Genomic DNA, 26,462 nt, shown 5'->3' on the forward strand with positions numbered 1-26,462 from the left:
AAATTTTCACTGCCCTTTTCTCATGCTTCCAAATTCAAAACCTTGCGTTGGAGTCAATCAAGTCATAAGTCTGGCAGTGTGTCCTAAATGAGACTCTACTTATTCTTCCCTTGATCAGAATGGCATTTTAAAGAGCATTTTTTATTTCATCATGATAGTTCAGAACAGTCTCAGCTTTCCTTTTCAATTGAGCAGGATAAATCCTTTATAACCCTATAGAAAATAGATATATGCTATGGTAACTTATTTTTTAAAGTATTAGTAATTATTACCAGAAAAAGAGCAATTTTTATTTCATGGCATACTTTAATTCAGAGATTTTCCTTTAGCATCAAGTTTTCTCATCTCTTAACAGTTATTTAGGACTTCCCAGGAGGCCCAGCAGTAAAGAACACACCTGCCAATGCAGGAGACACGGGTTCGATCCCTGGGTCGGGAAGATCCCCTGGAGAAGGACATGGGAACCCACTCCAGTATCCTTGCCTGGGAAACCCCATGGACAGAGGAGCCTGGTGGCCTGCAGTCCGTGGGGTCTCGAAGAGTCAGACATGACTTAGTGACTAAACAGCAACAGTGATTCATAGGAGTTTTTTAATAAGACCCCAGAATTAAATGGCTCTGATGCTTTTCAAACCACTGCTAGATGTATGACACACGCAAATGAAGAATCTTTCAAACTTAGCAGGTTTTTGGTACTTTAACCTGTAGTATTTTAATAGAAGTTTCTTGTCTGTGCAGTTTTCAGAATACACATTTTTGCTACCATTACAATCTTAGAGTCTACTGTATGCCCACACCATGCTTAAATTTCAAAGCCCTTCCAAATAAGGCTGATTTCTTCTAAAATAAATGTATCTTTACAGTCAACAAAGAGTAAGGGAAACATTTTCTGAGGTCTGCTTTTATAAGGCCCAGAATGTAATGGATTATGAGTAATTTTGATAGCTGTCTTCCTCACTCATTTCATATAGAGTCACACTCCTTTAGTTGACTTCTGTGTTGTTCTCATCCATTTTAAAAACACCCCAAAATCTCACTAGAAGTTTCATATCATCATCTAATTCATGTCAAATACAGCCTACAATGTTTTGAGGAGGAGCGAGTTAAAATATTGACATCAGCACTAGAAAGGCTAGTGTGTCCGGTAAACTTGTAATTAATCAAAGTTATGCTGAAACCCTAACACATATTGAAACTCTAGTTGAATGTCTCTTTTGTTGTTAATTTTTTATTTTTTTGCTGATAGCAAAAGAGCCAGATTTCTGAAGATCCTGAGAATGTAAGAGGGCACTTAACTGTATGGATACTTCCCTTGTTAACACAGATTGATTACAGATTAAAATGCTTATTGATACACTCAAATACTAACTGCATAGTCTGACCTTGAGACATTGTTCTTAATATTTCTGTGCATGTGGCTTTCAAAGCAGTTACCTTTGAATCCTGAAGAAATTGTATGTAATGACTAAGTTCTGTAAACCCATTTGTCTAACACACAGGCACATGTTTGTTCTGTAAAGAATTTTGGCAAAAAGACAAGAATTATGTCTGGGGGCCCAACCTACTTCGTTTAATTCATAAGGCCTTCTAGTTTTAATAGAATTCTTCCAAAGTATATGATACCTGAGTGAAACATAAAACATATTAGATGAAGTTGTATTGTTACAGAAATTCTGGGGTAAAATTTCCCCAGGTTTCATTTATTCCCATTAGAATAAAGGAACACCGAGACCCAGACTGATTGCCTTTTGTGTGAGCGCCCGCTGGTGGCCCATGGCTGCCAGTGCAGCTGATAAGAAATTCAGACTTCCAGTTTGTTGGGTCAGTGTTTCCCCTAGTTGGTGAAGCTGGAGGCAAGCATTCTTCAGTGAAGACATTGTGTATTTTAAGTTTATTATTCTTAAATTAAACGTTTAATTGGAGGCTAATTGCTTCGCAATGTTGTGCTGGTTTCTGCTATCCAACAAGGTGAGTCAGCTATAAGTGTACATATATCCCATCCCTCTTAATTTATTATTCTTGAAGTGAGATTTTTTTCCCTAGTAGCAGTGCCACAAGATATGGAGATTTTTTTTTTCTTCCTACCTCTGTTTAGTATCAAACACCCAATTGAGATCTTACCAGAGTGGCTCAGAAGCAATCTTACCGGAGCACTTAAAAGCATGGCTTCACGGCACACCCTGCTGGCCAAGATGCCAATTGAAAAAAACCTGAGAGCTTCTTCCTCTTCTGATTTACCACCACAAGAGAATGAGATTAAAACAAAGGATTTTTCTTCCCAGCAGCTAAAATAGACAACTCAAGACTGAATTTTTTTTTTTTTAAGCCTCCGTTCTGAAGGGTTCCTTTTTGTGCAGCTACTTCAGTGATCTGGGTCTCTTCTCTGCTCCGAAAGTAGGCTCCTTCTGCTGCATCCAGAGTCAGTCTGCATGAGGCCTCCCTGCTGCCTCTCCTGTGCGCTTCCAGCAGAGCCTTGGCTTTCCCTCTCAACTCCCCCACCCTCCATGGCCTCAGGACACTCCTCTTGGGACACTCTGTCCTCGTCTAAGAAAGTAATAATCCTAAAAGCAGGGTGGTCCTATCCAGCCGAGCATTTCTGTGACGTACAGGGAAGGACAGGGAAGCAGCTTGCTGGTTCCTTTTGCTGATGGCTGGCCAAGTGCAGTGCAGAGCCCAGATCATCCATGGGCACTCTCTCGCCAGTTAGGAGACACCCAGAGGATCTCAGAACGGGGAGGATATCACGTTCAGTGGGTATCTGCATTTTATCTGGAAGTAGTAGCGACTTTTTGGGCTTCCCTGGTGGCTCAGACAGTAAAGAATCTGCCTGCAATGCAGGAGACCTGGGTTCGATTCCTGGGTCGGGACGATCCCCTGGAAAAGGGAATGTTTACCCACTCTGGTGTTCTTGAGGCTTCCCTGATGGGAAGTGATCTTTACCCAGAGAACACTGAACTCTGTGTCAAGAAAGAAAGGTACTGTTGCCTTTGCTTCTTCCTGTTAACTTTGCATTTCTCTTCTTGCTACTGTGACCCCAATTATTAAAACATAGATCTGGATGAGATTCTTTTTTTGTGAAAGCAGGTAAATTGAACAACCTCTATCTAAGGCACATCTGGGGCTTCCCAGGTGGCACAGTGGTAAAGAATCCACCTGCCAATGCAGGAGATGTGGGTTCGATCCCTGAGTTAGGGAGATCCCCTGGAGGAGGCGATGGCAACCCACTCCAGTATTCTTGCCTGGGAAATCCCATGGACAGAGGAGCCTGATGGGCTACACATCCATAGGGTCGCAAACATTGGAATATGACTCAGCAACTGAGCATACACACACAAGGCACATAGAGATGAAGGGGACTCTCCAAACAATTAAGTTTTTTATTTTTATTTCATTATTTCGTTGAGGGTGAAGAGCTGAAGCAAGTGAAGAATTTTTACAGAAATTTTTTTGTTTACTTTTAAAATATTCTGTGATGGTTTTTTATACCTGGTTCACAAGCAAACTGACCCCTTGAATACACTGAAATCCCTAGAGTACCACTGGAGTGAGTAAAGATATTTATAACATAAAAGATTCTACTTTCTGCTTAAGCTTTGCCCTGCTTTCTATCACTTTAGGGTTTGTTGTCTTTTTCCTTATATTGTCCAGACAGAGTGATCCAACTAGCTAAGACCACAGAATAACCAGAAACTGCTGGGGGCAGCTCTGCTGACAGGTTTTATCAGTTGATTATGTGGCTAACCTCTTTGGTTGGAGAAGTGAGTGGGGAAAGAGGTCCATTCAGACTGATCTAGATGATTTCAAGTTGATTAAGATTCTGCCACACTTAAGACTGTTTGAAAGAGATGGCCCTCTGGTTCTCCATCAGGTTTCATCAAAATCTGAGGTTTTAAAACATGTGAGGATCTTACTGGCTCTTTTCGCATGGAGCTGAAACTCTTGCCTTTCTGTTGAGTCACCATATTTCTTACCTCTGAGCTGAGGAGAAGTGATTGTTTTAGGATTAAGAGTATGAGCCCCTTCACAGTTCCAGCTAAACTTTTCTCCTGCTTTGAGCTCCAGGGATGGAGGCTCTCAAGCGTAACTGTCACTGAATTTTCTCTTTTAAATCGAATCCCCGTCCTCTTTTTTTTCCTGGTGACACTCTTTGGAAAGCCCACTTCCGTGGCTCCTCACCTGGCATGTATGAGAATGTTGCTAAGAATCCCAGATCCTTCTCATTCATCTCAGCCAGCACCACTGATGTGGTTTCCTTAGCTCCAGTTCCTAGACTTCCTTTGTTAGGTTTAATACTTGACCCTTGCTCACATCAAATTGTATGCAGAAGTACAGAGATCTGCGCTAGGAACTTACCAACCAGATGTAGACTTATGACATTAATCTTGTCCATATTTGAGTGATGGATGTTCAGTTTGAGGGCCAGTCTACTTTTTTAAGTCACTGAGTCAGTTACATACACATTAATGTCAAGTAGCTGTTGCGGGGAGGAGGGAAAGTGATAGATTAGAGGAATATTAACTATTCTAATTTGTGCTGATAAACTTCACTTATCAATATAACGTATATTTGGCTGCATGCGTCTGACACTTTTCATCTTGCCTCACGTGTGTTCCATTTTTTCTTTCTCAGTAGACTAGCTCATGTCCCCTGCCCACCTCATCCTCTCGTCCATAGTATTCATTGTCAGCCCCCCCAACCTCTTCATCTCAGTCCACCCTCATCCCCTCTCCATCACCCTTTGTGTCCACCCTTTGGCGGAAGGTACTGGTGGCTCAGCCTGCATGCCGCGCCCTTCTCCTCCTGTGCTGGCATGTCACGGTGGCACTGTTGTGTTTCTTCCTCTTCCTTTTTACTAACAGACGCAGACCAAACTGGAGCATGCCCGCATTAAGGAGCTTGAACAGAGCCTGCTCTTTGAAAAGACCAAAGCTGACAAACTCCAGAGGGAGTTAGAAGACACTAGGGTAATGGTTTTCACTATTTAACGAAGCCGATCCATGGTTGTGAACGATGGACACCGCGGGTGACGGGCCCCGCAGTTGGCCTACAGCCGTGACCCAGCGGTTCGACTTGAGTCTGCTGGTCCTGGTACCGCCCGGGTCCTCATGGGTGTAGGCTGAGGGGTGGGCCCAGGTGCTTTACGTCGAACACTTTGTCCAAGGTGGAGATTCATTCCTTTGGTTAATTCGGCCAAACTCATCATCTAAGCTCTGCAGCTCTACAGACTGCATGGACATCCACAGCTGCATCTAAGGGTCTTTGTATTAATACCAGGAAATAACCTTTCTCCTGTTTGCCACCAGCAGTCAATTGTCCTCTTGTTCTCATATTCCTAGTGCGTTTTCTAAGTAGTTTTTTTGTTATTGTTTTACTTTAGCTCTCTTTTTCTGCCTTCTTCCCTGACCTCTTGGGTGAAGAGAATGGAAAACATTGGCTCCTTTTAATGAGAGTTAAAGATTTTCACCCCAATTTTTTTTTTCCCTTGGCACCTGGTCTCTTTGTATTTCTGTTGCCCAGTAGGTTAAATTCTCAGTGGTCAGGAGGGAGAAGTGTGCTGGGAACAGAATGACTTCTGCCAAGCCCCAGCTCACAGTGTTTGGCCCTAGGAGGCAGTGGTTTAGTCATGTGTTCACTTGAAAAATGAAACAAGTGAAATTTATTTATATATACACTATTCCCAGCACTTTACAGATGTTAACTTAATCTCACCACACTCCCATGAGGGAGGTAGTAGCGTTGTCCCCATTTTACAGATGATGACACTGAGGCACTGAGAGGTTAACTAGTATGTCCCAGCTCACACAGCTAATTGAGATAGTTGGGCCAGCATTGCATTTGGGCCATTTGACCCCAAAGTCTGTGCTCTTAACCACTACAGGATGGAGTCAGTCTATTACAGAAGTCGTTTTGTGCTAAAAGATTTAAGAACTAATCTGAGACACATATAAGAAAACATGTATGTATATATACCTTTTAAATCCTGAATTTGACTGTCAGTAGCTAAATCACCAAGATGCTTAATTTTAAAATTTCAAAAATTATTCTGTCTCTAATCAAATTTGGTGTCCTGATTTTTTTCTTTTGAATTATTAGTGTTTGTAAAAAATTCTCTTCTCAAGAAATCATTAATCTAAAAAAATCTAGAAAATCAAGTCATTTTTCTTCTCTAAGTCGTGAGTTTTTTATTTTTTAAGAAGAAAGAAAATGTTCTCAGTTGGCCTCAAAACTAAAGATGTCTTCTGTGTATTTGGTAAGGAAAAAATCCTGGTAATTTGGTGCCATGTACTTGTTACCTGAGAGTCAGACTTGATCTGGGAAATACAAGGGACTGATAGGAAGACTGGGCTCCTGTGGTGTGGCTGGCTACTGAAGTAAGGATTTTTTTTTTTTTTAACTTCTGAAGTGCTCTCCTATACAGCTTTGTCAGCAAACAATTTTTTTTTTTAAATTTTCAGTGGATAAGAAAGCATCCATTCACAGCACAATTTATTCAAGTATTTCAGATTCAAACTATTACCTTTCTGTAACAGTCCTGTTGATCCTCACTCTTGGTCTGCCAAGTATGGAACTAACTACTGACCCATACAAATTTCCCATCACCCACATTCCTTTTTGGGAAGTGCTGTAAAATTCCTCTAAGCCAGTAAGCCCAGTTTATAAACAGTGTGCTTGGTGCTGTAGAGACATTAGCAAGAATAAAAAACAGTAACCTGGCTTTTATGGTGGAAAAGGCAGACACATAGATAGTTTCACCCGAGGGCAGATTTGGGGAAATAAAAAATAGAAGTGCTGTGAAAATGCTCCATAATCAAACTATTATTTTCCCTCATTTTTCACTTGGCATTTCCTTAGTTTGACTGTTTTGTTGTGACTGATTAAGAATTAGTGCCCCGTTGGGTTCAATTTATTTGTATTATAGACCTCGTAGCAATGGAGTTTAATAATGTACCTTATTTTGCGGTAGCATGCTCTCCAAGTCCTCACCTCCCAACCTCCACCCCAGAAAAAGCTAAGTCAATGAACTACCATCTTTCAAATACCTACAGTCTTAAAACACAATTAGACCCTGCTCTGAAATGTTCAGTGACTTGATCATGCAGCCTTGGGAGTCCCAAGTGCTTTATTTTCTTGTTCATGGTCAACCCTTTAGTCTTTATCCACCTCACAGCCTGTTGGTGGGCCACGGGGCTGAAGGAAACATACATCCATTGCCTCCTGTCTTGTTAAAGGCAGTGAGGGAACCAGCCTTCACCCTGCAGAACATTTGATCTGTGAAATTTGGGACTCACTGATGTCTTGAAATCATTCAAGGTCCCCTTCTATTTCCCAGGTTAGCCCAGTAAATTTTTATACCTGAAGCTACCATTTCCCACATTTTTTTGTGCACCGAACTGACTGCCTATCAGACGACAGAGGGAAATACCTTCCCAAGAATAAAAGGATGAAGGTTAGGAAAATGGTTTTCCTCATCCTGGGGTCCAAGCTTAAATATCAGTAGATTCCCAGGTTCTGTCCCCAAGCTCAGGTAGAATCAGCGTGTGTGGGCCTGCTCGTGCGCACACTAAGGTTGGGGAACCACTGGGTTAGGGCAGCGACCCATGTGCGCAAGACGGTGAGCGGTTACAAACTCTAAAAGGGGGAAGGCCTCTGTGTAAGATTCCTACGTATCATTGCAGGGAAGTAACCATTGTTTCCTTGTCCTTTCTTAAAAAAAAGTCTAGTCAATTTGTTCTTTGGTCAACCCATTTTTCCTCCAGTTGTCATGGTATTTACTGAAATATTTGCTAGGTATTTTTATGCCGGTGCTACGCAATAGAATTATGACATGAGCCACAGATGTTTTATAATTTAAAATTTTTTGGTACCCACATTTACATGCATAGGTTAAAAGGAACAGGTGAAATTAATAACATTTTATTTAAACCCATATATCCAAACTATTATAATTTCATCATATACTCAGCATAAGAAATTGTTAACAAGATATGTTCTATTTTTCCCCAAGTCGTCATTATTTGATGTATATGTGACTCTCACAGCCTCATTTTAAGTGCTGAGTAGCCATATGTGGCTCATGGCTGCTGTACCGGACAGCACACTTCTGTAAAGTCACTGCCAACAGATAGATAAGCGTTTATACCCCTTGGGTAGAGTAGGCAAAATAAAGATTCTTCTTCCAGAAGGCAGATATATAAGAACTTTGAAAGGTACTGTTTATATTAACTAACTATAGTTAATGGGTGCTCTTCCTGATTTAAGGTTCTTTAGAGGGGAAAGAGCTATTTGGGGGGTGAGTTAAGCTCAATAAAACTCAGTTTTATTTTCCTTTAGCATCTCAAAATGGTGAAAAGTTTGCCAAAGACTGTAATTGGGCTATATTTTGAATTGGAGTGTCCAGAACCAGGCTTAAGCCACAGTCAGGCCTGGATTGACACATAGACATTCTTGGTGGCTTGACTGCTGCCTGAGATGGGGTAGTCCCTAAAGATCTCCAAGCTTAGAGAAAATCATCAGTGATTCGTCATTTGAATGGCCTCTTCTTTCTCCTTGACTGCTGCTAACTAGGTGGCCACGGTGTCAGAAAAGTCCCGCATTATGGAACTCGAGAAAGACCTTGCATTGCGAGTGCAGGAGGTAGCTGAGCTGCGGAGGCGGCTGGAGTCCAATAAGCCAGCGGGGGATGTGGACATGTCACTGTCTCTCTTGCAAGAGATCAGCGCTTTGCAGGAGAAGCTAGAAGCCACCCATAGTGACCACCAGAAGGAAGTCACTTCTCTGAAAGAGCATTTTGGAGCCCGGGAAGAAACGCACCAGAAGGAGTTAAAGGCTCTGCAGGCCGCCACAGAGAAGCTTTCCAAAGAGAATGAATCCCTGAAAAGCAAGCTCGACCACGCCAACAAAGAGAATTCAGACGTGATCGCCCTGTGGAAGTCTAAGCTGGAGACAGCCATTGCGTCCCACCAGCAGGCCATGGAGGAGCTGAAGGTGTCCTTCAGCAAGGGGGTCGGCACCGAGACAGCCGAATTCGCCGAGTTAAAAACGCAGATAGAGAAAATGAGACTGGACTACCAGCAGGAAATAGAAAATCTGCAGAACAAGCAAGACTCAGAAAGGTCTGCTCACGCGAAAGAGCTCGAGGCCCTAAGGGCTAAGCTGATGCAAGTCGTTAAAGAGAAGGAGAACAGTCTGGAAGCCATCCAGTCGAAGCTGGACGAAGCGGAAGACCAGCACCTGGTGGAAATGGAGGACGCCTTAAACAAACTGCAGGAAGCCGAGCTAAAGGTAAAGGAGCTAGAGGTGCTGCAAACCAGGTGCAGCGAGCAAACCAAGGTTATCGGTCATTTTACATCACAGCTCAAGGCTGCCGGAGAAAAGCTCTCGGATCTTGATGCGCTTCAGAAGGCCAGCTCCGAAGGTAAATTGGAAATCGAGAACCTCAGACAGCAGCTTGAGGCAGCTGAGAAACAGATTAAAAACTTAGAGATTGAAAAGGATGCTGAAAGCGGCAAGGTTTGTAGCGACATCCTCCATCTTTTTTTTCTCCTCCATTTCTTATCTTGCGTTGTACCTTATTTTTCAGTTGAGGTCATTCATCCTCCAGACTCCTGACTTAGTTAAAACTGGTGCTGACCTAATTTCCCATATGAGTGGAGTATCTTCTGAGCATCTTGAGTATGGTTTCATCTGAGGAGATTAGAGAAAATAATGACTCAAGTGTATGGATAGATTCTGGTTTCCTCGTATCAGAATACTTTATTATTGGGTTGGCCAAACAGTTCATTCTTGTCTTTCCATTAACATCTTATGGAAAAACTTGAACTAACTTTTTGACCAATCTGATATTTTGTCTCTGGACTTGCTGTGATCTCTTGTTTCACCTTGATTCCAGTCTATAAACTCTTTTGAAAATAGAGAACTCCCCAAAATGATGGTGTTGAGGTAAATGAATTGAATGTATAAGAAGCTTAAAAGGTAATCACATCCTTTCCCATTGCCTGTCTGTCGAGTCATATATCGGCTTTCCAGATGGCTCAGTGGTAAAGCATGTGCCTCCCAACACAGGAGACGTGGGTTTGATCCCTGGGTCAGGAAGATCCCCTGTGGAAAGAAATGGCAACCCACTCCCTTATTCTTGCCTGGAAAATCCCGTGGACAGAGGAGCCTGGTGGGCTACAGTCCTTGGGGTCGCAGAAGAGTCAGACATGACTTAGTGACTAAGTAACAAGAGTCACAGGTAAAACAGAATGTGAACTCTAAGTGCACTTGACTCTTGTAAATTAACCTGCTGTGATCAATAACATTCACAGCAAAATGAAGGTTAAGAGCCCGGATCCCTCCGCACTGCTACTTATGTCTCATTGGGGTTTTTTCCTATGTCACAATGAGAGCATGGTCTAGTCCTTGCTCTTTGGAGGAAACTCTTGGACAAGTGTGCTTTTCACCAAGGCATAGGAAATGATAAGAAACCTTTGCCAGCTACATTTCTTACTAACTAGCCTTGTTAAATGTCATAATCATTTTTAACTATTGTTCGAGGAAGGAATCCTCTTTCCCAGTCCTCCTGCCACTAGTTGAGGCACGGGTGCTGATGCTGAATGTTGTGAGCTCTTTGTGGGAAAAGCTGCTTTGCTGGCAAAGAAGGAAGGGTTGTGATGGTTAAATGAGGAGAGGTGAGGACAGACGAATGGCAAAGATTGCTAAGTAACCTTAGCTGAGGATGACAAGCCCAGAAAATTTTTCTCCAGTCTCCTCATTTGGTTCCGAACTACCAATCCAAACACAAAAATTAAATTAATAAAGAATATGTAGCTAATGGTTGGTCTACTTTTTTACATGAAGATTCAGTGAAAGCCAATTTTTCTGATGGCTATTGTCTAGTACATGTTTAAAGTTTTATTTTACATGTTGAAAAACTTCAAACATGTACAAAATACAGAAAATGAAATACAGTCACATGAGTCTACTACCATTCCTATCTTACGGTCTTTAAAAATCCAGAAAATGAAACTGCTCCACTGTCTCATTTAGAAAGTAAGCTGCTGGGACTTCCCGGGTGGTCCAGTGGTTAAGAATCTACCTGCCAATGCAGGAGGCATGGGTTCGATCCCTGATTTGGGGTGCTCAAATCTGAAATGTTCTGGGGCTGCTAGGCCCGTGCACCACGAAAAAGAAAAAATATATATACAGTAAGCATCTATATTTTCTGTTTTAGATCGTGCTGATAGTCCAAACTTAGGTATAGAAAAATACTGTATTTTGATTATTTAAAAATAGCCATGGACAGTCTCATCTAGAACTGATTGTGTGACAAGTCATTGGCTTCTTAGAACTAAAAGCAGCAACACTGAACTGACTTTTTACCCATGCCTTTATTCCTTTCAGTTTTGTTTGGTTGTGTTTGTTTTCTTGTACATTTTTTTCATATTTGTCTTATGTTTTCTTTCTCATTCCTTTTTGTTTCCTTTGGTCCATTGGTTTCTGTACCATGTAACTCTGTCTGGTAGGCTAGTAGCATCACCAAAGAGCTGCAGGGAAAAGAGCTAATGCTTAATAACCTTCAGGAAAACTTGAGTGAAGTCAGTCGAGTGAAAGAGGCTTTGGAAAAAGAACTGCAGACTTTGGTAAGTACCTGTCAGGAATCTGAATCTCAGGGTTTCTGGCCAATTTGAATTGTTCCTGTTTAAAAAAAAAAAAAAAAAAACACACACAAAAAAAACCATGAAAAAATTTCTATAAAGAAAGAAGTATGGCACCTATTTCCTTTCTCTTGCAAAGTATTGATTGGCTGATAATCAGGGGAATTGGATCAAACCCAAACTAGCAATAAAGGTAAGTACTGCTTTTTTTTAATCTGTCCTTTGCCTCTGGTAACGCATTGACGTTTTGACATGTTGCCAACCACTTAGTTTCACTAAACATGGGGCCTTCCAAGTTATGTTAGGTTTCTTGTGTAGCTCTGGCCCTGTGCCTTGTCCTCCCTGCCCTGAGACAGCAAAGCCAGCAAGCTCCCTGATTTGGGGCCACAGGCACCCTCCATTAGCAAGGCAGTGATGTCTGTGTGTGCTCGGCCGTGTCCGACTCTGTGAGCCCATGGACTGTAGCCCACGAGGCTCCTCTGTCCATGGGATGCTCCAGTAAAATACTGGAATGGGAGTTCTTCCATGTGCCTTCTTACTTTCTACTTTTTATACCTCTGTGCTAATACCAGTGATGGATAAAAGTGTTTTGATATTTCTTTGATTTAAATGCCAATATTACATATTTCTACTTTTTAAAATGTTAATACATAGTTAACTGCACTATTCATTATGATAGCTACCACCCACTTGGCTCTATAAATTTGAATTAATTAAAATTGAATAAAATACAAAATTTGAGACTTTCCTGGTGGTCCAGTGGCTAAGACTCCACATTCCTAATGCAGAGGGCCCAGGTTTGATCCCTGGTCAAGGAACTAGATCCCACGTGCTCCAGCTAAGAGTTTGCATGCTGTGACTAAGACCTGGTGCAGCCAAATAAATAAATATTTTTAAAAATACAGAAAATTCAGTTCCTCCATTGCGCTAGTCACATTTTAAGTGCTTGGTAACTACACGTGGCCCATGGCTGCCAACTGACCAACACAGTATCATTGTAGAGAGTTCTGACGAACCCCCACAGTTTTGATGCACAGTACTTCAGGTACATTTTGAGAAAAGTTGGCCTGGAGATTATCATTTTTTAATACAGTGTCCTTTAAGAAAATGCATTTTGGGTGTCGTGCCATTTCTCTGCCCTCCTCCCCAAACTTTCAGGATGCCTTACTGTTTTGTTTTTCAAGTTAGAGTATTCCTCTGCGTCCTCTGAAGAGAAAACATGCCTCCTGAAGTTTGGCCTTGGGAATAACGCAGGTGGACAACCTGTGGGCTTTGATGGGCTTGTGGTTTGTGAGCCCATTTTTTAAATCAAATATTCATTTAAAAATTCACTTGGTGTGTCTAGCTCAGAATTCATCTCAGGAAAATCAGGAGAGTGGTTTTATCCTGCCCTCCTGTCATGTTTAGAAAAGATAATGAGTGAGCAATGGACTTTTTAATGTAAAGGAGTTGACACAGATCTAGTTTCCAGATACTAGGTTCTAATTATTCTTAGACGTAAAACATGTCAGGACTCAGATCCACAGATGTAGAAAACAAACTTATGGTTACCAAAGTGGAAAGGTGGGAGAAAGCGATAAGTTAGGAGCTTGTCACTGTCGTATACACATGACTATATAAAAAACAGATAACCAACAAGGACCTAGTATAGCACAAGAAGCTATACTCAGTGTTTTGTAATAACCTATAAAAGAGTTTGAAAAAGAATAGATCATTGTGTGTGTATAACAGAATAACTTGGCTGTACACCTGAAACTAACATAGCGTTATAAATCAACTAAACTTCCAAAAAAAAAGAAATATTAAAAAAAAACTTCTGAACCCTGTTTGCTGTCTCAGGCAGATTTATGGAGAAGTTCTGCTACTGGAGGGTAGCAACATGCAGAAAAAGTATATGCGTGGCACCACATGTACATACCCACACATGCATATACTGACATAAGTGTGCATATCCATACACATATACAGACATATGTGCATGCCCAGGCAGGCACACAGGTGCAAACCACATTCACTCGTGTGCACACATGCATGGTACGCATATGGTAGTAGTTGACACCTACATGTTTTAAGCATAAGTTAGCATTAATGAAACAAAACTAGCAACAAAAAATAGTGTTACAGTTATTGGAACTTTTTATAATTTGAGATATGTCTATTCTGAATGTCCGATTGTTTTTCTTTAGAAAGAAAAGTTTGCTGATGCTTCAGAGGAGGCAGTCTCTTTTCAGAGAAGTATGCAAGGTACGTCTCACTGACATAAGAGTACTTTAGAGGAGGTCACGTCCTCAAGTGGGAGGCAGTCTTCAGCTCAAATAAAGTTCCTGCAGTGCATAGTAACACTACATTCCCTTGGCTTTTTAAAGCCTCAAACTCCAATTGATTCGTTTTATTTTTTTGTAAGCAGTGTGAAATGTATATGGGTTTATTTTCAGTTTATCCCCTTCTACCTACCTACTGTTAGATGCAAATATGTCTAACATATTAAAATATGTGCAGATTAAAAAAAATAGGCATCATCACTTCTCTTACACTATCACCAAATCAACTGAGCTGTGTCAGCCTTCAGTCCATGCCTTCAGCCTCCTTTCCTCACCATCCTGAAGTCCCAACATGTTCTCAGTACTGGAAAGAGCCAACATTACCATCCAGACACAGCTTACCTTCCCAAACTGCTGTCACCTCTGCAGCCTAATCATTTCACCCAAAATCTATCCTGCCTTCTAGAAATATACAGTCCAGTTTCCCAGTTGTATTAAAAGACTCACCCCTGTCAAATATACCCAAGACACATTGAGTAAGAACAGCAGGTTACAAAATAGTATATACTCCATGGTTCCATTTACACAAACCTATGGGTACCATTTCCTACTCCAGGGGATCTTCCTGACTCAGGGGTTGAACTTTCATTAACTACATCCCCTTGGCAGGTAGATTCTTTATGACTAGCACCACCGGGGAAGCTCATACCAAACTATATGCAGATATATTCAACACTGTCCCCCAACATAGATGTTTGAATGGATTGTGTCCACGATATTTCTAGTAATGAACTCTGGGTGGTCAGGTTGACTCCCATTAATTCTTTCTTCTTTTTGACCTAAAGCTTGACCCGTGTTAAAATGTAGATGTACTTGGGTAAAGTATCATCTTACTTAAGCTTCAGTCATTGTATTGAGTTTTAAGTGGAAGGAGGCAAGAGATCCCTGGAGAATGGATGTTCAGTGCCTACCTAATCTTCCGATTTGGGGAGACAGAAAATTGCTTGCTTGCTTGCTTGCTTTAGGTTCATTATATAGTGGTTTGATTTCTAATGGGATTCTTAAGTATTCCCATGACCCCAAATCTCAAACTTTTGATTTAATTTGGTTATAAGACAGTCAAGCTTTAGGTGGCTTATTAACTCTGAGATGTATTAAACTTTTAACTTAATCCCAAATAGAAACTGTAAATAAATTACACCAAAAAGAGGAACAGTTTAACGCACTGTCTTCCGAACTGGAGAAGTTGAGAGAAAATTTAACAGGTAAGAACACGTCTCTGGTTATTATAAACGTTAAATATAGTAGGCTTCCTAGGATTTGAGATCGTTTTAGTGTGTGGTTACACGTATCTACTGTTCAAGCATAAAGTCTTTGCTCATTGTGTTCTCTTGTGATGAAATCTTGTTGGAGGTCTGTAAACCTCAGCAAATCCCCTCTGCCTTGCTTTCAAACAAGTCAGAATCCACCACACCTCACCACGCCCAGTGCTGCCCTTCATCCCAGCCAGCCAGCATCTTTAGTCCGAGCTGTAGTAGCAGCTGGCCACCTGGGCTGCCCACTTCTGCACTTGCTCCCTTCAGTCTTGTCTTAGCACAGCAGCCAAAGAGATGCTTTCAACTTTAAGTCAGATCATGTCACATCTCTGCTCAAGGTGGCCCAGTGGCACCCATCTCTCTCAGAGTAAAGGCTGTGGTCCTTAACTCCCATCAGGTCCTGTTACCTTTCTGATTTCATCCCATGCTGTTCTTCCCCAGGTTGCTTCCACTGCAGCTGTATCTGCCTCCTTGGTGATGCTCGACTGTGAAGCGTGTTCCTGCCTCAGGGCCTTTGCACCTGTTTTTCTTCTGCCTGCATCCCTCGTCCCTCATTTCCCCTAGGGTTTTACTTATACGTCACTATCTCAGAGAGGCCCTTTCTAAGATTTCACACTCCCCAGCTTCCTTCCTGGCTCCTGTCTCTGCTTGTATTCTTTTCCCCCTCTTAACACTTACCACTCTCTAACATATGATTTATTCTCTTTCTTGTTAGTTGTCTCTCTTCTTTGCTAGAATATCATTTTCATGAGAACAGAGATTGTTATGGACAGATATTCCCAGAGCAAGTTTTGGCATACAGGATGTAGTTAATACATTGTTGTTGATTATAACACAACAGCTCAATTTTTTTTCTATACATATATATATATATTCAGATATGGAGGCAAAATTTAGAGAGAGAGATGAAAGGGAAGAGCAGCTGATAAAGGCGAAGGAAAAACTGGAAAATGACATTGCAGCAATAATGAAAATGTCTGGAGACAATTCTTCTCAGCTGACAAAAATGAACGACGAACTACGTCTGAAAGAAAGGTATGTATGAGTATTAATAAGAGCGCCAGGTTTGGGTTAGGCTCTCAAGGAAGGTCTAGATGGGAGGAGAGCCAAACTCTTCAGGATAGTTATGTTTTAAAAGTTGCCTGTCTCTTGTCCTTTATTGTCTCAGTGTATCCTTGAATCAATTATTTAACTTTCTAAGGGGAAGGTAGTAGTTTACCAATGGCAATAGTGTCTTAAAAAAAATTTTTTTTTTAATTTATTAATTCGGCTGTGCTGGGTCTTAATTGTGGCATGTGAACTCTTAATTGTAGCTTGTGGGATCTAGTTCCCTGACCAGGGATCGAACCCAGACCCCCTGCATTGAGAACATGGAGTCTTAGCCACTGACCACGAGGGAAGTCCCAGACAGTAACATCTTTTACAGGCAGTTAAAAATATTTTTAACCAATTGCAGTGTAACGATAGATAACGATTATGAAGGGCTGACCACATGCCACACGGTATGCTGACCACTTTGTATATTTTTCTGATAATCCCACGAGGTGAGTATATTGTTGTTCCCATATTAAAGAAAAAGAAATCAAGGCATAATGAGGTTAGGCAACTTGCCTGAGGTTTCAAGTCTAGGCAAGTTCTGGTCCCAGCGCCCTTGCTGCCCTTGATCACTACACCGTACTTCCTCAGCGCTAAAGCTTCTTTCATCTAGCTCTCTGTTCTTGTCTTTATTCTGAGGCTCTTGTTGCTTTGATTTGTGTTAATGGCTGCTGTATAAAAATCAAATGTTTATTTTATAAGGCACGTTTTTTAGAAGACATGTCAGCACCATTAGACTTCTAATTCTGAAAGTATTAACACTTGGCAGTTACGTTTACATCCAGCCATGTGGGGGCTCCCCTGGTGGTCCAGTGGTTAAGACTGTCCCATTAATGCCCCTCCATTGCAGGGGGCACAGGCTTGATCCCTGGTCTGAGACCTAAGATCCCACATGGCGTGAGGTGTGGCCAAAAAATAACAGCAGAAGCGTTCAGCCGAGCACTCCCACATGGTTCAGCGCTGGTGGGTGATGGGCATCTGGGCCTTGGTTGGCTGGCTCTGGCCAGACTTGCCATGGGGCGGTCACAGCTGCCAGGTGGTTGTGGCGCAGAGCCTTGGAGAAGTTTCGTTTCCATCAGTGTTTTATCCAGTGTTTCCATCCAAGTTTCCCTCCTCTGATTTATGAGACAGCCTGCTCTCTAGGCTGATGGCCCTCATACATCTTCATTGGACCACAAGGTTATCTTTAAGCTAGAACTTCAAATTATTTATTGTTATTTTCATATCTGCATTCTGAAGTGGCACCCAAATGAGTCTTGAATATTCTAGTCTGCTAAAATTTGGAAACCTCTAAGTACTTAATACGTTTCTTTTTCGCTCATCTCTCTGTATTGATCTACATGCTGTGCTGTGCTCAGTAATGTCTGACTCTTTGCGACTCTGTGGACTGCAGCCTACCAGGCTCCTCTGTCCATGGGATTCTCTAGACAAGAATACTGGAGTGGGTTGCCATGCCCTCCTCCAGGGGATCTTCCCGACCCAGGGATAGAACCCAGGTCTCTTCCATTAGAGGCGGATTCGTTACCGTCTGAGGCGGACATAAAATAATAAATGTTCACACTAAGCGTAGTTGTTACTCTAAAGTATTTATAACCATCACAGTCGTTAAAAAGTATTCTTCAGGACAAGTCAAGTTTTCTTTTTTCCTAATTCGAGATGTTATTGCTCATAACATTTATCATCATTAAGCCAATTATTATCAATATTATTTTTTAAAGTATAACTCTAGGATTTAAAGTACTCTTTGGAAAAATCTGACTCTTCGTTTTGAAATTCCTTCTAGAAATGTAGAAGAATTACAGCTGAAACTAACCAAGGCTGATGAAAATGCAAGCCTTCTGCAGAAAAGTATCAGGGAAGTAACTCTCAAAGCCGAACAGAGTCAGAAAGAAGCAGCTAAAAAGCATGAGGAAGAAAAGAAAGAACTGCTGAGGAAACTGTCAGACCTGGTAAGGAGAGAGAGTCAGGGGGACTGGTGGCCAGCAGGGGCAGAGAGGGTGGCTGGCAGGACAGCTGTGGCCAGGTGACTTCCTCCTGACGTGGGGTGTCTGCAGGAAAAGAAGATGGAAGTGAGCCAGAACGAGTGTCAAGATCTGAAAGCCAGGTACGAGGAAGCCAGTTCTGAGAGCAGAGCCAAGCACGAAGAAGTCCTGCAGAACCTCCACAAGCTGCTACGGGACACAGAGGAGCGGCTGAAGGCCGCGCAGGAGGAGAACCGCGAGCTGCTGCAGAAGCTGGAGGAGCTGGGGAAGCAAGCCGACAGAGCCAGAGTATGTGGTGGGGAGGACTGTGTGCCCCAGTATAGTGAGCTTTGCGTCCCGCGTCAAGGTTGTAAGGGTGCTTAGAACGCAGCAACGCATGGAATGGGTTCAGTGGCCTTCAGAGCGCATGGCAGGAAGGTGAATGACGTCTCCTGTGGCTTCAAGTGTTTTGTACCAACCGCTCTCCCTTCTCAGGTGGTGGTGGCTACAGGTCTTTCCACCCTGAAAGCACTGTGTAGCCATCACCCCCTATGCTGCTTCAAAGCGCCTTCTGTTGCCTGAGCCCTGTCCATCTGCTTGTAATAGACTGTTGCAGAAAAGCATGTCCCCCTAGTCTTGGCCGTCTTGCTGCCACCTTGCACCAGGGTTAGGAGAGACATCGTGCAGAAAAGCAAGAGACAGAGACCACGCATGAGGCAGGTGGGCAGGGAATGGAGCCCGGTCGGAAGAACAGAGGAAAAAGTAAGAAGGGAGACCTCTGGAGACGGCTTTCATATGTGCCCAGAAAGGTACTAAAAGCTTATTAACAAGGAGGTTGGACTGAAGGGCTGTGAGAAAACATCCTACTACTGAGTAGAGTAGAACTCGGTGCATTGAATGTTATTTTATGGTGTCAGGATCCTGTCAGTGTCCCAATGTTTTCTGACCCTCTTACTGCTATTTAAATTGCTCAAAGAAAAGGAAATTATTGTCTTTCATTGTTTTTAATGTGTCAGAGAAATATTTATATACATGTGGGAGTTGAGTAGAATAAAATACAGAAGAATATATGTAGGACTTAAAACAGATCCCTGATACTGGGAATGACTGGGGGCAGAAGGAGAAGGGGATGACAGAGGATGAGATGATTGGATGGCATCACCAACTCAATGGACAAGAGTTTGAGCAAGCTCCAGGTGATAGTGAAGGACAGGGAAGCCTGGTGTGCTACAGTTCGTGGGGTCACCAAGAGTCAGACATGACTCAGTGACTGAACAACAACAAAACAAATCCCTTTTAAATTAAATGGAGCACATCATAATATATGTCATGTGTGAAAGTGAAAGATGCTCATTCATGTCCCATTCTTTCCGACCCCGTGGACTATACAGTCCATGGAATTCTCCAGGCCAGAATACTGGAGTGGGTAGCCTTTCCCTTCTCCAGCGGATCTTCCCAACCCAGAGATCGAACCCAGGTCTCCTGCATTGCAGGCAGATTCTTTACCAGCTGAGCTACCAGGGAAGCTGCTGCTGCCCATCAAGGCTTTCTCTTTTCCCTGTGAAATATCTCCAGTTTTATGAAACATTTAACACTGGATATAATTTCCAGAATTTTGGACTTTGAGGCTCCCTTTATCTTGGTAGACAGCAGTTCTCTAATGTTTCCCTTAAAATACTGTAGCCTGACTAAACCACAGCATTCTAGAGGTTTGTGTAAAGCCCCATTAATTTTGTTTGCTGTTGTTTTCATAAGGATCATTTGGTTAAAATGCCAGAATTCTTTCCCTTCCAAAGTAGTCTGAATATTCACACCTCAGTGTTTGTCAGCAGCAAGGGCTCAGCAGACACTTTTGAGAGCTGATGAAACCTTCAGATGTTTTCCCAGGAGAATTGATATACACACTCAAGCAGTTTCGGGTGAAATCTCAGGAAGTTCATGGAGCCCACGATGCTCCCGTGTTCCCTAGTTTAGTAGCCAGCAAACCAGTACAGTAGGCACTGGGCACATGTGGCCATTTGAATTTACACTAGCCCAAGTTATAAGTTCCCCTTCTCAGTCACACGCGCCACATGTGTGGCTAGTGGCTACCACAATGGACAGTGCAGATCAAATCCTTTTACATCATGGCAGAAAGTTCTGGGCAGCGCTGGTAGAGACACTATGGTCAATTTATTTTATAAACCAATACATGTTTTTAAAACCCATTTATTTTGGTCATCAAAGCCTAGCAAATCAGTCTGCATTTTTTGTCAGTTACATGTATCACTGGGACTAAATCAGTCTCAGGCCAGGTTCTTCAGTAAGTAAGGGTCTGTAAGTTAGTTTGAAAGGCAACAGTTTATAACACCTCCTCCCTTTTCCCTTTTTTAGTTAAAATATACTCACTTTTTGTAGTTCTTTGGATTGTGTTTTTAAAAATTCTTCTATGAATCCCTCCTACAATAGAAATTACTGGATAATTCGGAATGGCAGGAAAAGAATCCCATGCCTTGATGTCAAACTACTGTTTGTATCTTCTAGTTAACTGTCAGGAGTACTTCAGAGGTTGTTTCAAAGATGAACCAATAGAGTTATCTAGGTTTTGCAAAGCTACAGTTGCTTTGCATTATCCTTTTATGAACTCCGTTCATCCAGTTTCTTTCCCCTGTTATCCAGATAGTTTCTATGACATTTACCGTAAACTTTTTTTTAACTTCTATGACTTAGGTTATGTTAAGTTACTTGGGCTTGCATTTGTCTGCTTGATTTCATTTTGTTTCCATTCTTTCCATCTTTTGTCTCTGTAGTCGCTAACTTACTTACTAACATCAGCCAAAAGAGAAATTGAACTAATGTCAGAAGAGCTGAGGGGTCTGAAATCAGAGAAGCAGCTTCTTGCCCAGGAGGGGAATGCTTTAAAGTTAGAAAAAGGTTCACTTCTATCCAAACTTGTAGAGTTGGAGGCCAAAATAACTTTACTTCAGGAGGACCAACAGAAGCTCTGGTCAGTAAATGAAACTCTTAATTTAGAAAAGGAGAAAGTCTGGGAGGAAAAGCAAGACGCTGAAAAGCTTTATCAGCAGGAACAACTCGATAGAGCAGCTTTGGCTGTGGAGAGAGAGAAATTACTGAAAGAGATCAATATCGCACAGGAGGAACTCTTGAAGATAAATATGGAAAACGAGTCTTTGCAGGCTTCCGAAGCAAGCTTGCAGGCACTCACAGAGGAACTGCAGTTCAGCAAAGATATTCTAATGGCCGAGTCTCAGAAGTATCGGGAAGAAAAAGATCGCCTGGAGAATCATATCAAGAAGCTGGTCACTGAAAACCTCGCGTTGGCTCAAGATAAAGATGAAATTATTCAGAAGCTTCAGAGCTCCTATGAGGAGCTGGTCAAAGATCAGAAGAGCTTGGTGCAGGAGATTGAGGATCTCACAATAGAGAAAAAGTCAACTTTGGAGAAACAGTCAGGTCTTGACAACATGTGTATAGCCCTGAAGGTCGAAAGAGATCATCTTCTTCAGGGCAGCAAAGACCTGCAGTTCGAGAAGGACATGCTGCTTCAGGATCAGGAAAAGCTGAACGCCAGTCTGGAGACTGCCCTCCAGGTCAAACATCTGCTCAGCACGGAAGCCGGCGAGCTCCGCGCACAGCTGGAGGAGGCCAGCAAGGGCCTGAGGAAGGCTGAGCTGGAGATTCTGCAATTGCAGGCCACGAACACAAGCCTCACAAACCTGCTGGAAGAAATTAAGACCAGCCGGGAGATCACAGACTCCGAGTGCATCCAGCTTCTGCATGAAAAAGAGACCTTAACCTCATCCGAGAGAAGGCTCTTGGCTGAGAAAGAAGAACTGCTAAATGAAAATAGGCTCATCACCGAAAAACTCAGCAAATATTCGGAAGAGTCCACCCACATCGAGATGAACCTGAATGAGAAGATCACGTACCTCACTTCTGAGAAGGAGCTGGTTTGTCAGAAAATCACCAAGCTCAAAAAGCAGCAGGATAACCTCTTGAAAGAAAAATCGGTACTGGAGATGCGGAATGGGGATTTACTGGTAGAAAGAGAGAAGTCCATGAAGGCCATGGAAGACCTTAAAAAGAAATATGATCAAGAGTCAGCCAACAGAAGAATCGTTGTGCACGAGAAGATGAAACTGCTCAGCAATCTCGATGCTCTGAAGAAAGAGCTTCAAGAGAGGGAAAAGGAAAACCAAGAGCTCACGGCCACCAAGTGCGATCTCTCTCTGATGCTAAAAGAGGCCCAAAACGCCAAAAAGATGCTAGAAAAAGAACACACTGACGTATTGCAAGCCAAGGAGAGTTTAAGTGCTGAACTCAAGGCCTGCTGTTCTGAAAAGAACATCTTGTTAAGGGACGGGTTGAATCTGCAAGAAGAATGTCAGAAGTTAAATGAGAAGGTCCACACAATGCAACAGTCCCTCGTGCTGGAGAAAGAAGCCAGGACGCAGGACAAAGAGGCCTCCTTGTACGAGAGCAACAAACTCCATGGGAGGGTGGCGCTCCTGGAACAGGAGGTGGAGAAGCTGAGAACCTGTACCCAGGAGCTCCAGTCTGAAAACTACACGCTCGTCCAAGACAAGACCAACTCGGAGCAGAAAGTGGCTGACATCATCAAGGAGAAGGAACTCCTGAGTGCAGAGACGGCGCGGCTGGCCGCCAACATAGAGACTCTGAAGAGTGACTTTGCTGCCTTGTCCAAGTCCAAGTTGGAACTGCAGGAACTGCATGGCTACCTCACCAAGATGCTGGACGACCTGCAGCTGAACCACGAGGTGACCCTGGCCGAGCAGGCCAAAGCGACGCAGGACAACAGAAACCTTCTGGCCGAGAAAAGAGAGATGATGCTGAAAAAGGACGAGCTCCTGAAGGAGAAGGAGAAGCTGGCCGAAAGCTACTTCCTCCTCCAGAAAGAGATCAGCCAGCTGGCCAAAACCAACAGCCACATCTCAGCCAACCTCCTGGAGTCTCAAAACGAAAACCGTATTTTGAGGAAAGACAAGAGCAAGCTCACTCTAAAAATCAGAGAGCTCGAGACTCTGCAGTCCTTTACGGTAAAGTGGGAGGTTCAGGGATTGGGCCCCTGGCCTTAACCCTGTTCACTAACCCTGTAGTGGCTGAGGGAACGTGCCTTCATTTCCAAAGAAGGAAACACACCCCATTTAATCACTTGGTCAGGTATCTCAAGCTGTTTGTTACCACCTGAAAGGGCAAGTGTTTACCAAATGTCTAATTGCTGTCATCTCTCTCCATTAGAAAAGATTGCAAACTGTGAATAAAAAGGATAGATGTTTTTTAATTTAGGGAGAATTTTTCTGAGAAAGGCAACCATAGTTCTTAAAGGCTTAAGAACAATGGTAAAATGGTCACATGTTAAAACTTAGTATCTTCTATGTGGCTTTAATTGTTTCATAAATCTTCCCTCCAGTTACTGGGAAGGTATAAAGGCAGAATTCTCAGCAGCTGGATTTTAATGCCTTAAAAGATTTTAATTCACTTCTGTGATTTTATATTCAATACTGTATCAACTAAGGATTGGTTTCCATGTGTATATTATCTTTTTTATTCACAGCCATGCTTGTATTCATTGCCTACAGCTTCTCATAGACTAGGTCATTCAATGCTTCTCATGAAACACTTGAGCCTTAAACACTGTAACCGCCCAAATAATTTCCCTTTTTGTTTGAAAAGTTCCCAACCGAAATTCCAAGTGATTTCAAAAGCCCCAAATTCGAGATAGCAAGAAGAGTATTTTAAACTTCTAACAGTAAATATGATTAAGAGAAAACATTTGACCACAGAAGGATGTAAGCCTTTCTTATCAGTGAACATTTCTCTCAAACATAAGTCAGAGTGATGAGCACCATTGTCAGTGGAACTCAGAACTTAGAAGGCGTAGGTTTATAGGGATCTGAAAATACGTAAATTGCATATTTCAGTTTGGCTTGTTGAAAAATGGCACAGAAAGTGTCTATAACTTTGTTCTGGTTGTTCGTCTTGATCTGTCTGTCTTGGCATGGGGTTGGTTCCCGGCTCATCGTCTCCGTGTGATTCCCTTCACCACACAGATCCTGAGCCTTGTGGCCTGAGCGTTAGTCACCCCCTCCCAGGTTGGTAAGGGGTGCCCTTGTTTCTCACACTGCTTTCTCACACTTAGGCCGCTCAAACTGCTGAAGATGCCATGCAGATAATGGAACAGATGACCAAAGAGAAAACCGAGACACTGGCCTCCTTGGAAGATTCCAAGCAAACAAATGAAAAACTGCAGAATGAAGTAATCAGATTTAAATGGCTTTTTGTACAAAGGACAGCCTATCGACTTCATGGAATTCTTGATGACTAACTCAGGATGGTTTATTTACTTATTTTTTTTGAAGTGTGGCCTTACACAGGTTTGATCTATGTTAGTGGAGTCGCATGTACACCAGGATGGTGATCCTATGAAATAAAGTGTATTACTTCATTACCTATTTAGTAAGATCAACCTTTAAAAAAGGAGGGGAAAGCCCTGGTAGTGTGGGTTTCTGCGATAGTTGTTTACTGACACAACTGCTGAGAGGAGGTACCAGTGGCATTCTCTAGCTTTTGTGTTTTTTGTCTTAAATCACGTGTATTTTTTTTTTCTCCCAAGTGCCTCCCAACTTTGAGCCACTGGACTCCATCCCTCAGCCCTGAGTTTGACATAGGCCTTTTTCTTGGCCTATTTCAGTACTGCCTCCCTTATATCTCATTTTGAATCAGTCACTTCTGGGTCTCAGACAGATTTGTGGCGTCAGGGTAATTTTGATTCTGTCCAAAAGTAGCATTTCTTATCCTTGCACCTCTCTTTTGATGCCTGCCCGCCCCCCCTCCCCACACCCCATACCAGCCCTTTCTTTCTTTGGAAAGCTGTTATGTAAATCCAAAGCAGATTGCTTCGCCGAAATAGTTATGTGAAGTTCTATAGAACTTCAGATGCTTTTTAAAGTGGCAGGTGAGATGTTAAGAAGTTGAAGCCAGGGAAGATCCGGACAGGCACACTGCATAGCTGTCGTAAAGATCAGGTCTCCTCGTGATAGCAGAGCAAGGACTGAAATCCATAAAGGCATAAACATTTTGAAATAATTAGACGGGAAATAAAGCTTGATGTGGAAAAGAGTACATTTATGATTGAGTTGACAGTCTTAAGAGAACAAGACTTAAGCTGAAAACATAAAAGCATTAAAAATTATAGATGGTAATCGATTGGAAGCTAAAGTAAATAAGATTTTAAGGAATGTCCCTAAGCTTTGAAGGTAGATTCAGGGAGAATCCCCTGTTTCTATAACTTACCCCTTGGTGTCTCATTACAGCCAGAATACTGACTGGATGAATCATTTTCTGGTCTCACTGAACATTCCATGAATCTGGAATGTTAGGGAGCATTAAAAGGAAGATGGTGGTGTTAAAATTTGCAGGACACTTTCCAGGGCTCCTGACTTCCAGGGCTCCTGACAGGTAGCATATGGTAGGACAAAATGACCTCTGGCTGGAGGAGATAACTGTACGAGTCCTAGAAAGCCAGCATGGCACCAGGAGCACACATGTGTGATGGGTCACCCATGACAAGCTCCCCGTCCTTGGGGGCTGCGTACCTAGAACTCCAGCCACCTGCCAGAGCCTGAGGTTGGTCATGTCCCCACTAATTCCAATAATGTGTCTGCTTTTCCCACCAGAGGCCAGGCCGTAGGCTGGCCACATCCCATGTGGGCAGGTGATGGGACTGAAAGTGAGTGAGTGCTTTTCAGTCTCGCTATGTGGTCTTTCCCTTTTCAGACTGAAGTTCAGGTGAATAATTAAATCTTTCCCATCTACAAATATCCCAGGAATTTTTATAATGAGGATTATATAAATTGAAATTTGGCACTGACATTGAAAAATATCATATCCTAAATTACTAGTCTTGCGGGAAGAAAGGAATGTGTTTTCATTACAAAGAATTAGTCCTTGATGTCATGCCTTTGCAATTTATTTCTAATGTTTTTATTTTCTAATGCATGTTTTAAGATGCATCGTACATGAATAGCAAGCTCAATGATAAATTTTAGGAATTGTATAAAAATGAAAAAGACCTTTTGCTTTATGTTGCAATTTAGTTTGACCTTTTGGCCGGGTGTACAGGGAATGTCTGACTTAACCTATGGGGGAGGCTGCAGTTTATAATAGACTTGA

General features: G+C 42.4%; 1 protein-coding gene across 10 annotated transcripts in view; it reads left to right on the forward strand.

Moving 5' to 3' along the window:
* Window positions 1-26,462, forward strand: part of CLIP1 (CAP-Gly domain containing linker protein 1) — a 144,523-nt gene that overhangs the window by 85,177 nt on the left and 32,884 nt on the right. For 5 of the 10 annotated variants that reach the window (XM_060401140.1, XM_060401138.1, XM_015101613.3 and 2 more), the window contains exons 9-18: window positions 1,247-1,279; window positions 4,860-4,964; window positions 8,566-9,510; window positions 11,505-11,621; window positions 13,823-13,880; window positions 15,079-15,162; window positions 16,092-16,248; window positions 18,092-18,257; window positions 18,363-18,578; window positions 24,430-24,546. In XM_060401140.1, coding sequence (XP_060257123.1) covers window positions 1,247-1,279; window positions 4,860-4,964; window positions 8,566-9,510; window positions 11,505-11,621; window positions 13,823-13,880; window positions 15,079-15,162; window positions 16,092-16,248; window positions 18,092-18,257; window positions 18,363-18,578; window positions 24,430-24,546 — 1,998 coding nt within the window. Of the gene's footprint in view, window positions 1-1,246; window positions 1,280-4,859; window positions 4,965-8,565; window positions 9,511-11,504; window positions 11,622-13,822; window positions 13,881-15,078; window positions 15,163-16,091; window positions 16,249-18,091; window positions 18,258-18,362; window positions 18,579-21,058; window positions 23,327-24,429; window positions 24,547-26,462 lie in introns of all 10 variants that reach the window. The other 5 variants (XM_015101614.3, XM_060401142.1, XM_015101615.3 and 2 more) reach the window with 3 other exon arrangements.

This window comes from Ovis aries, chromosome 17 (genome assembly GCF_016772045.2).
Source record: "Ovis aries strain OAR_USU_Benz2616 breed Rambouillet chromosome 17, ARS-UI_Ramb_v3.0, whole genome shotgun sequence".
In the NCBI taxonomy this organism is placed as follows: Eukaryota; Metazoa; Chordata; class Mammalia; order Artiodactyla; family Bovidae; genus Ovis; species Ovis aries.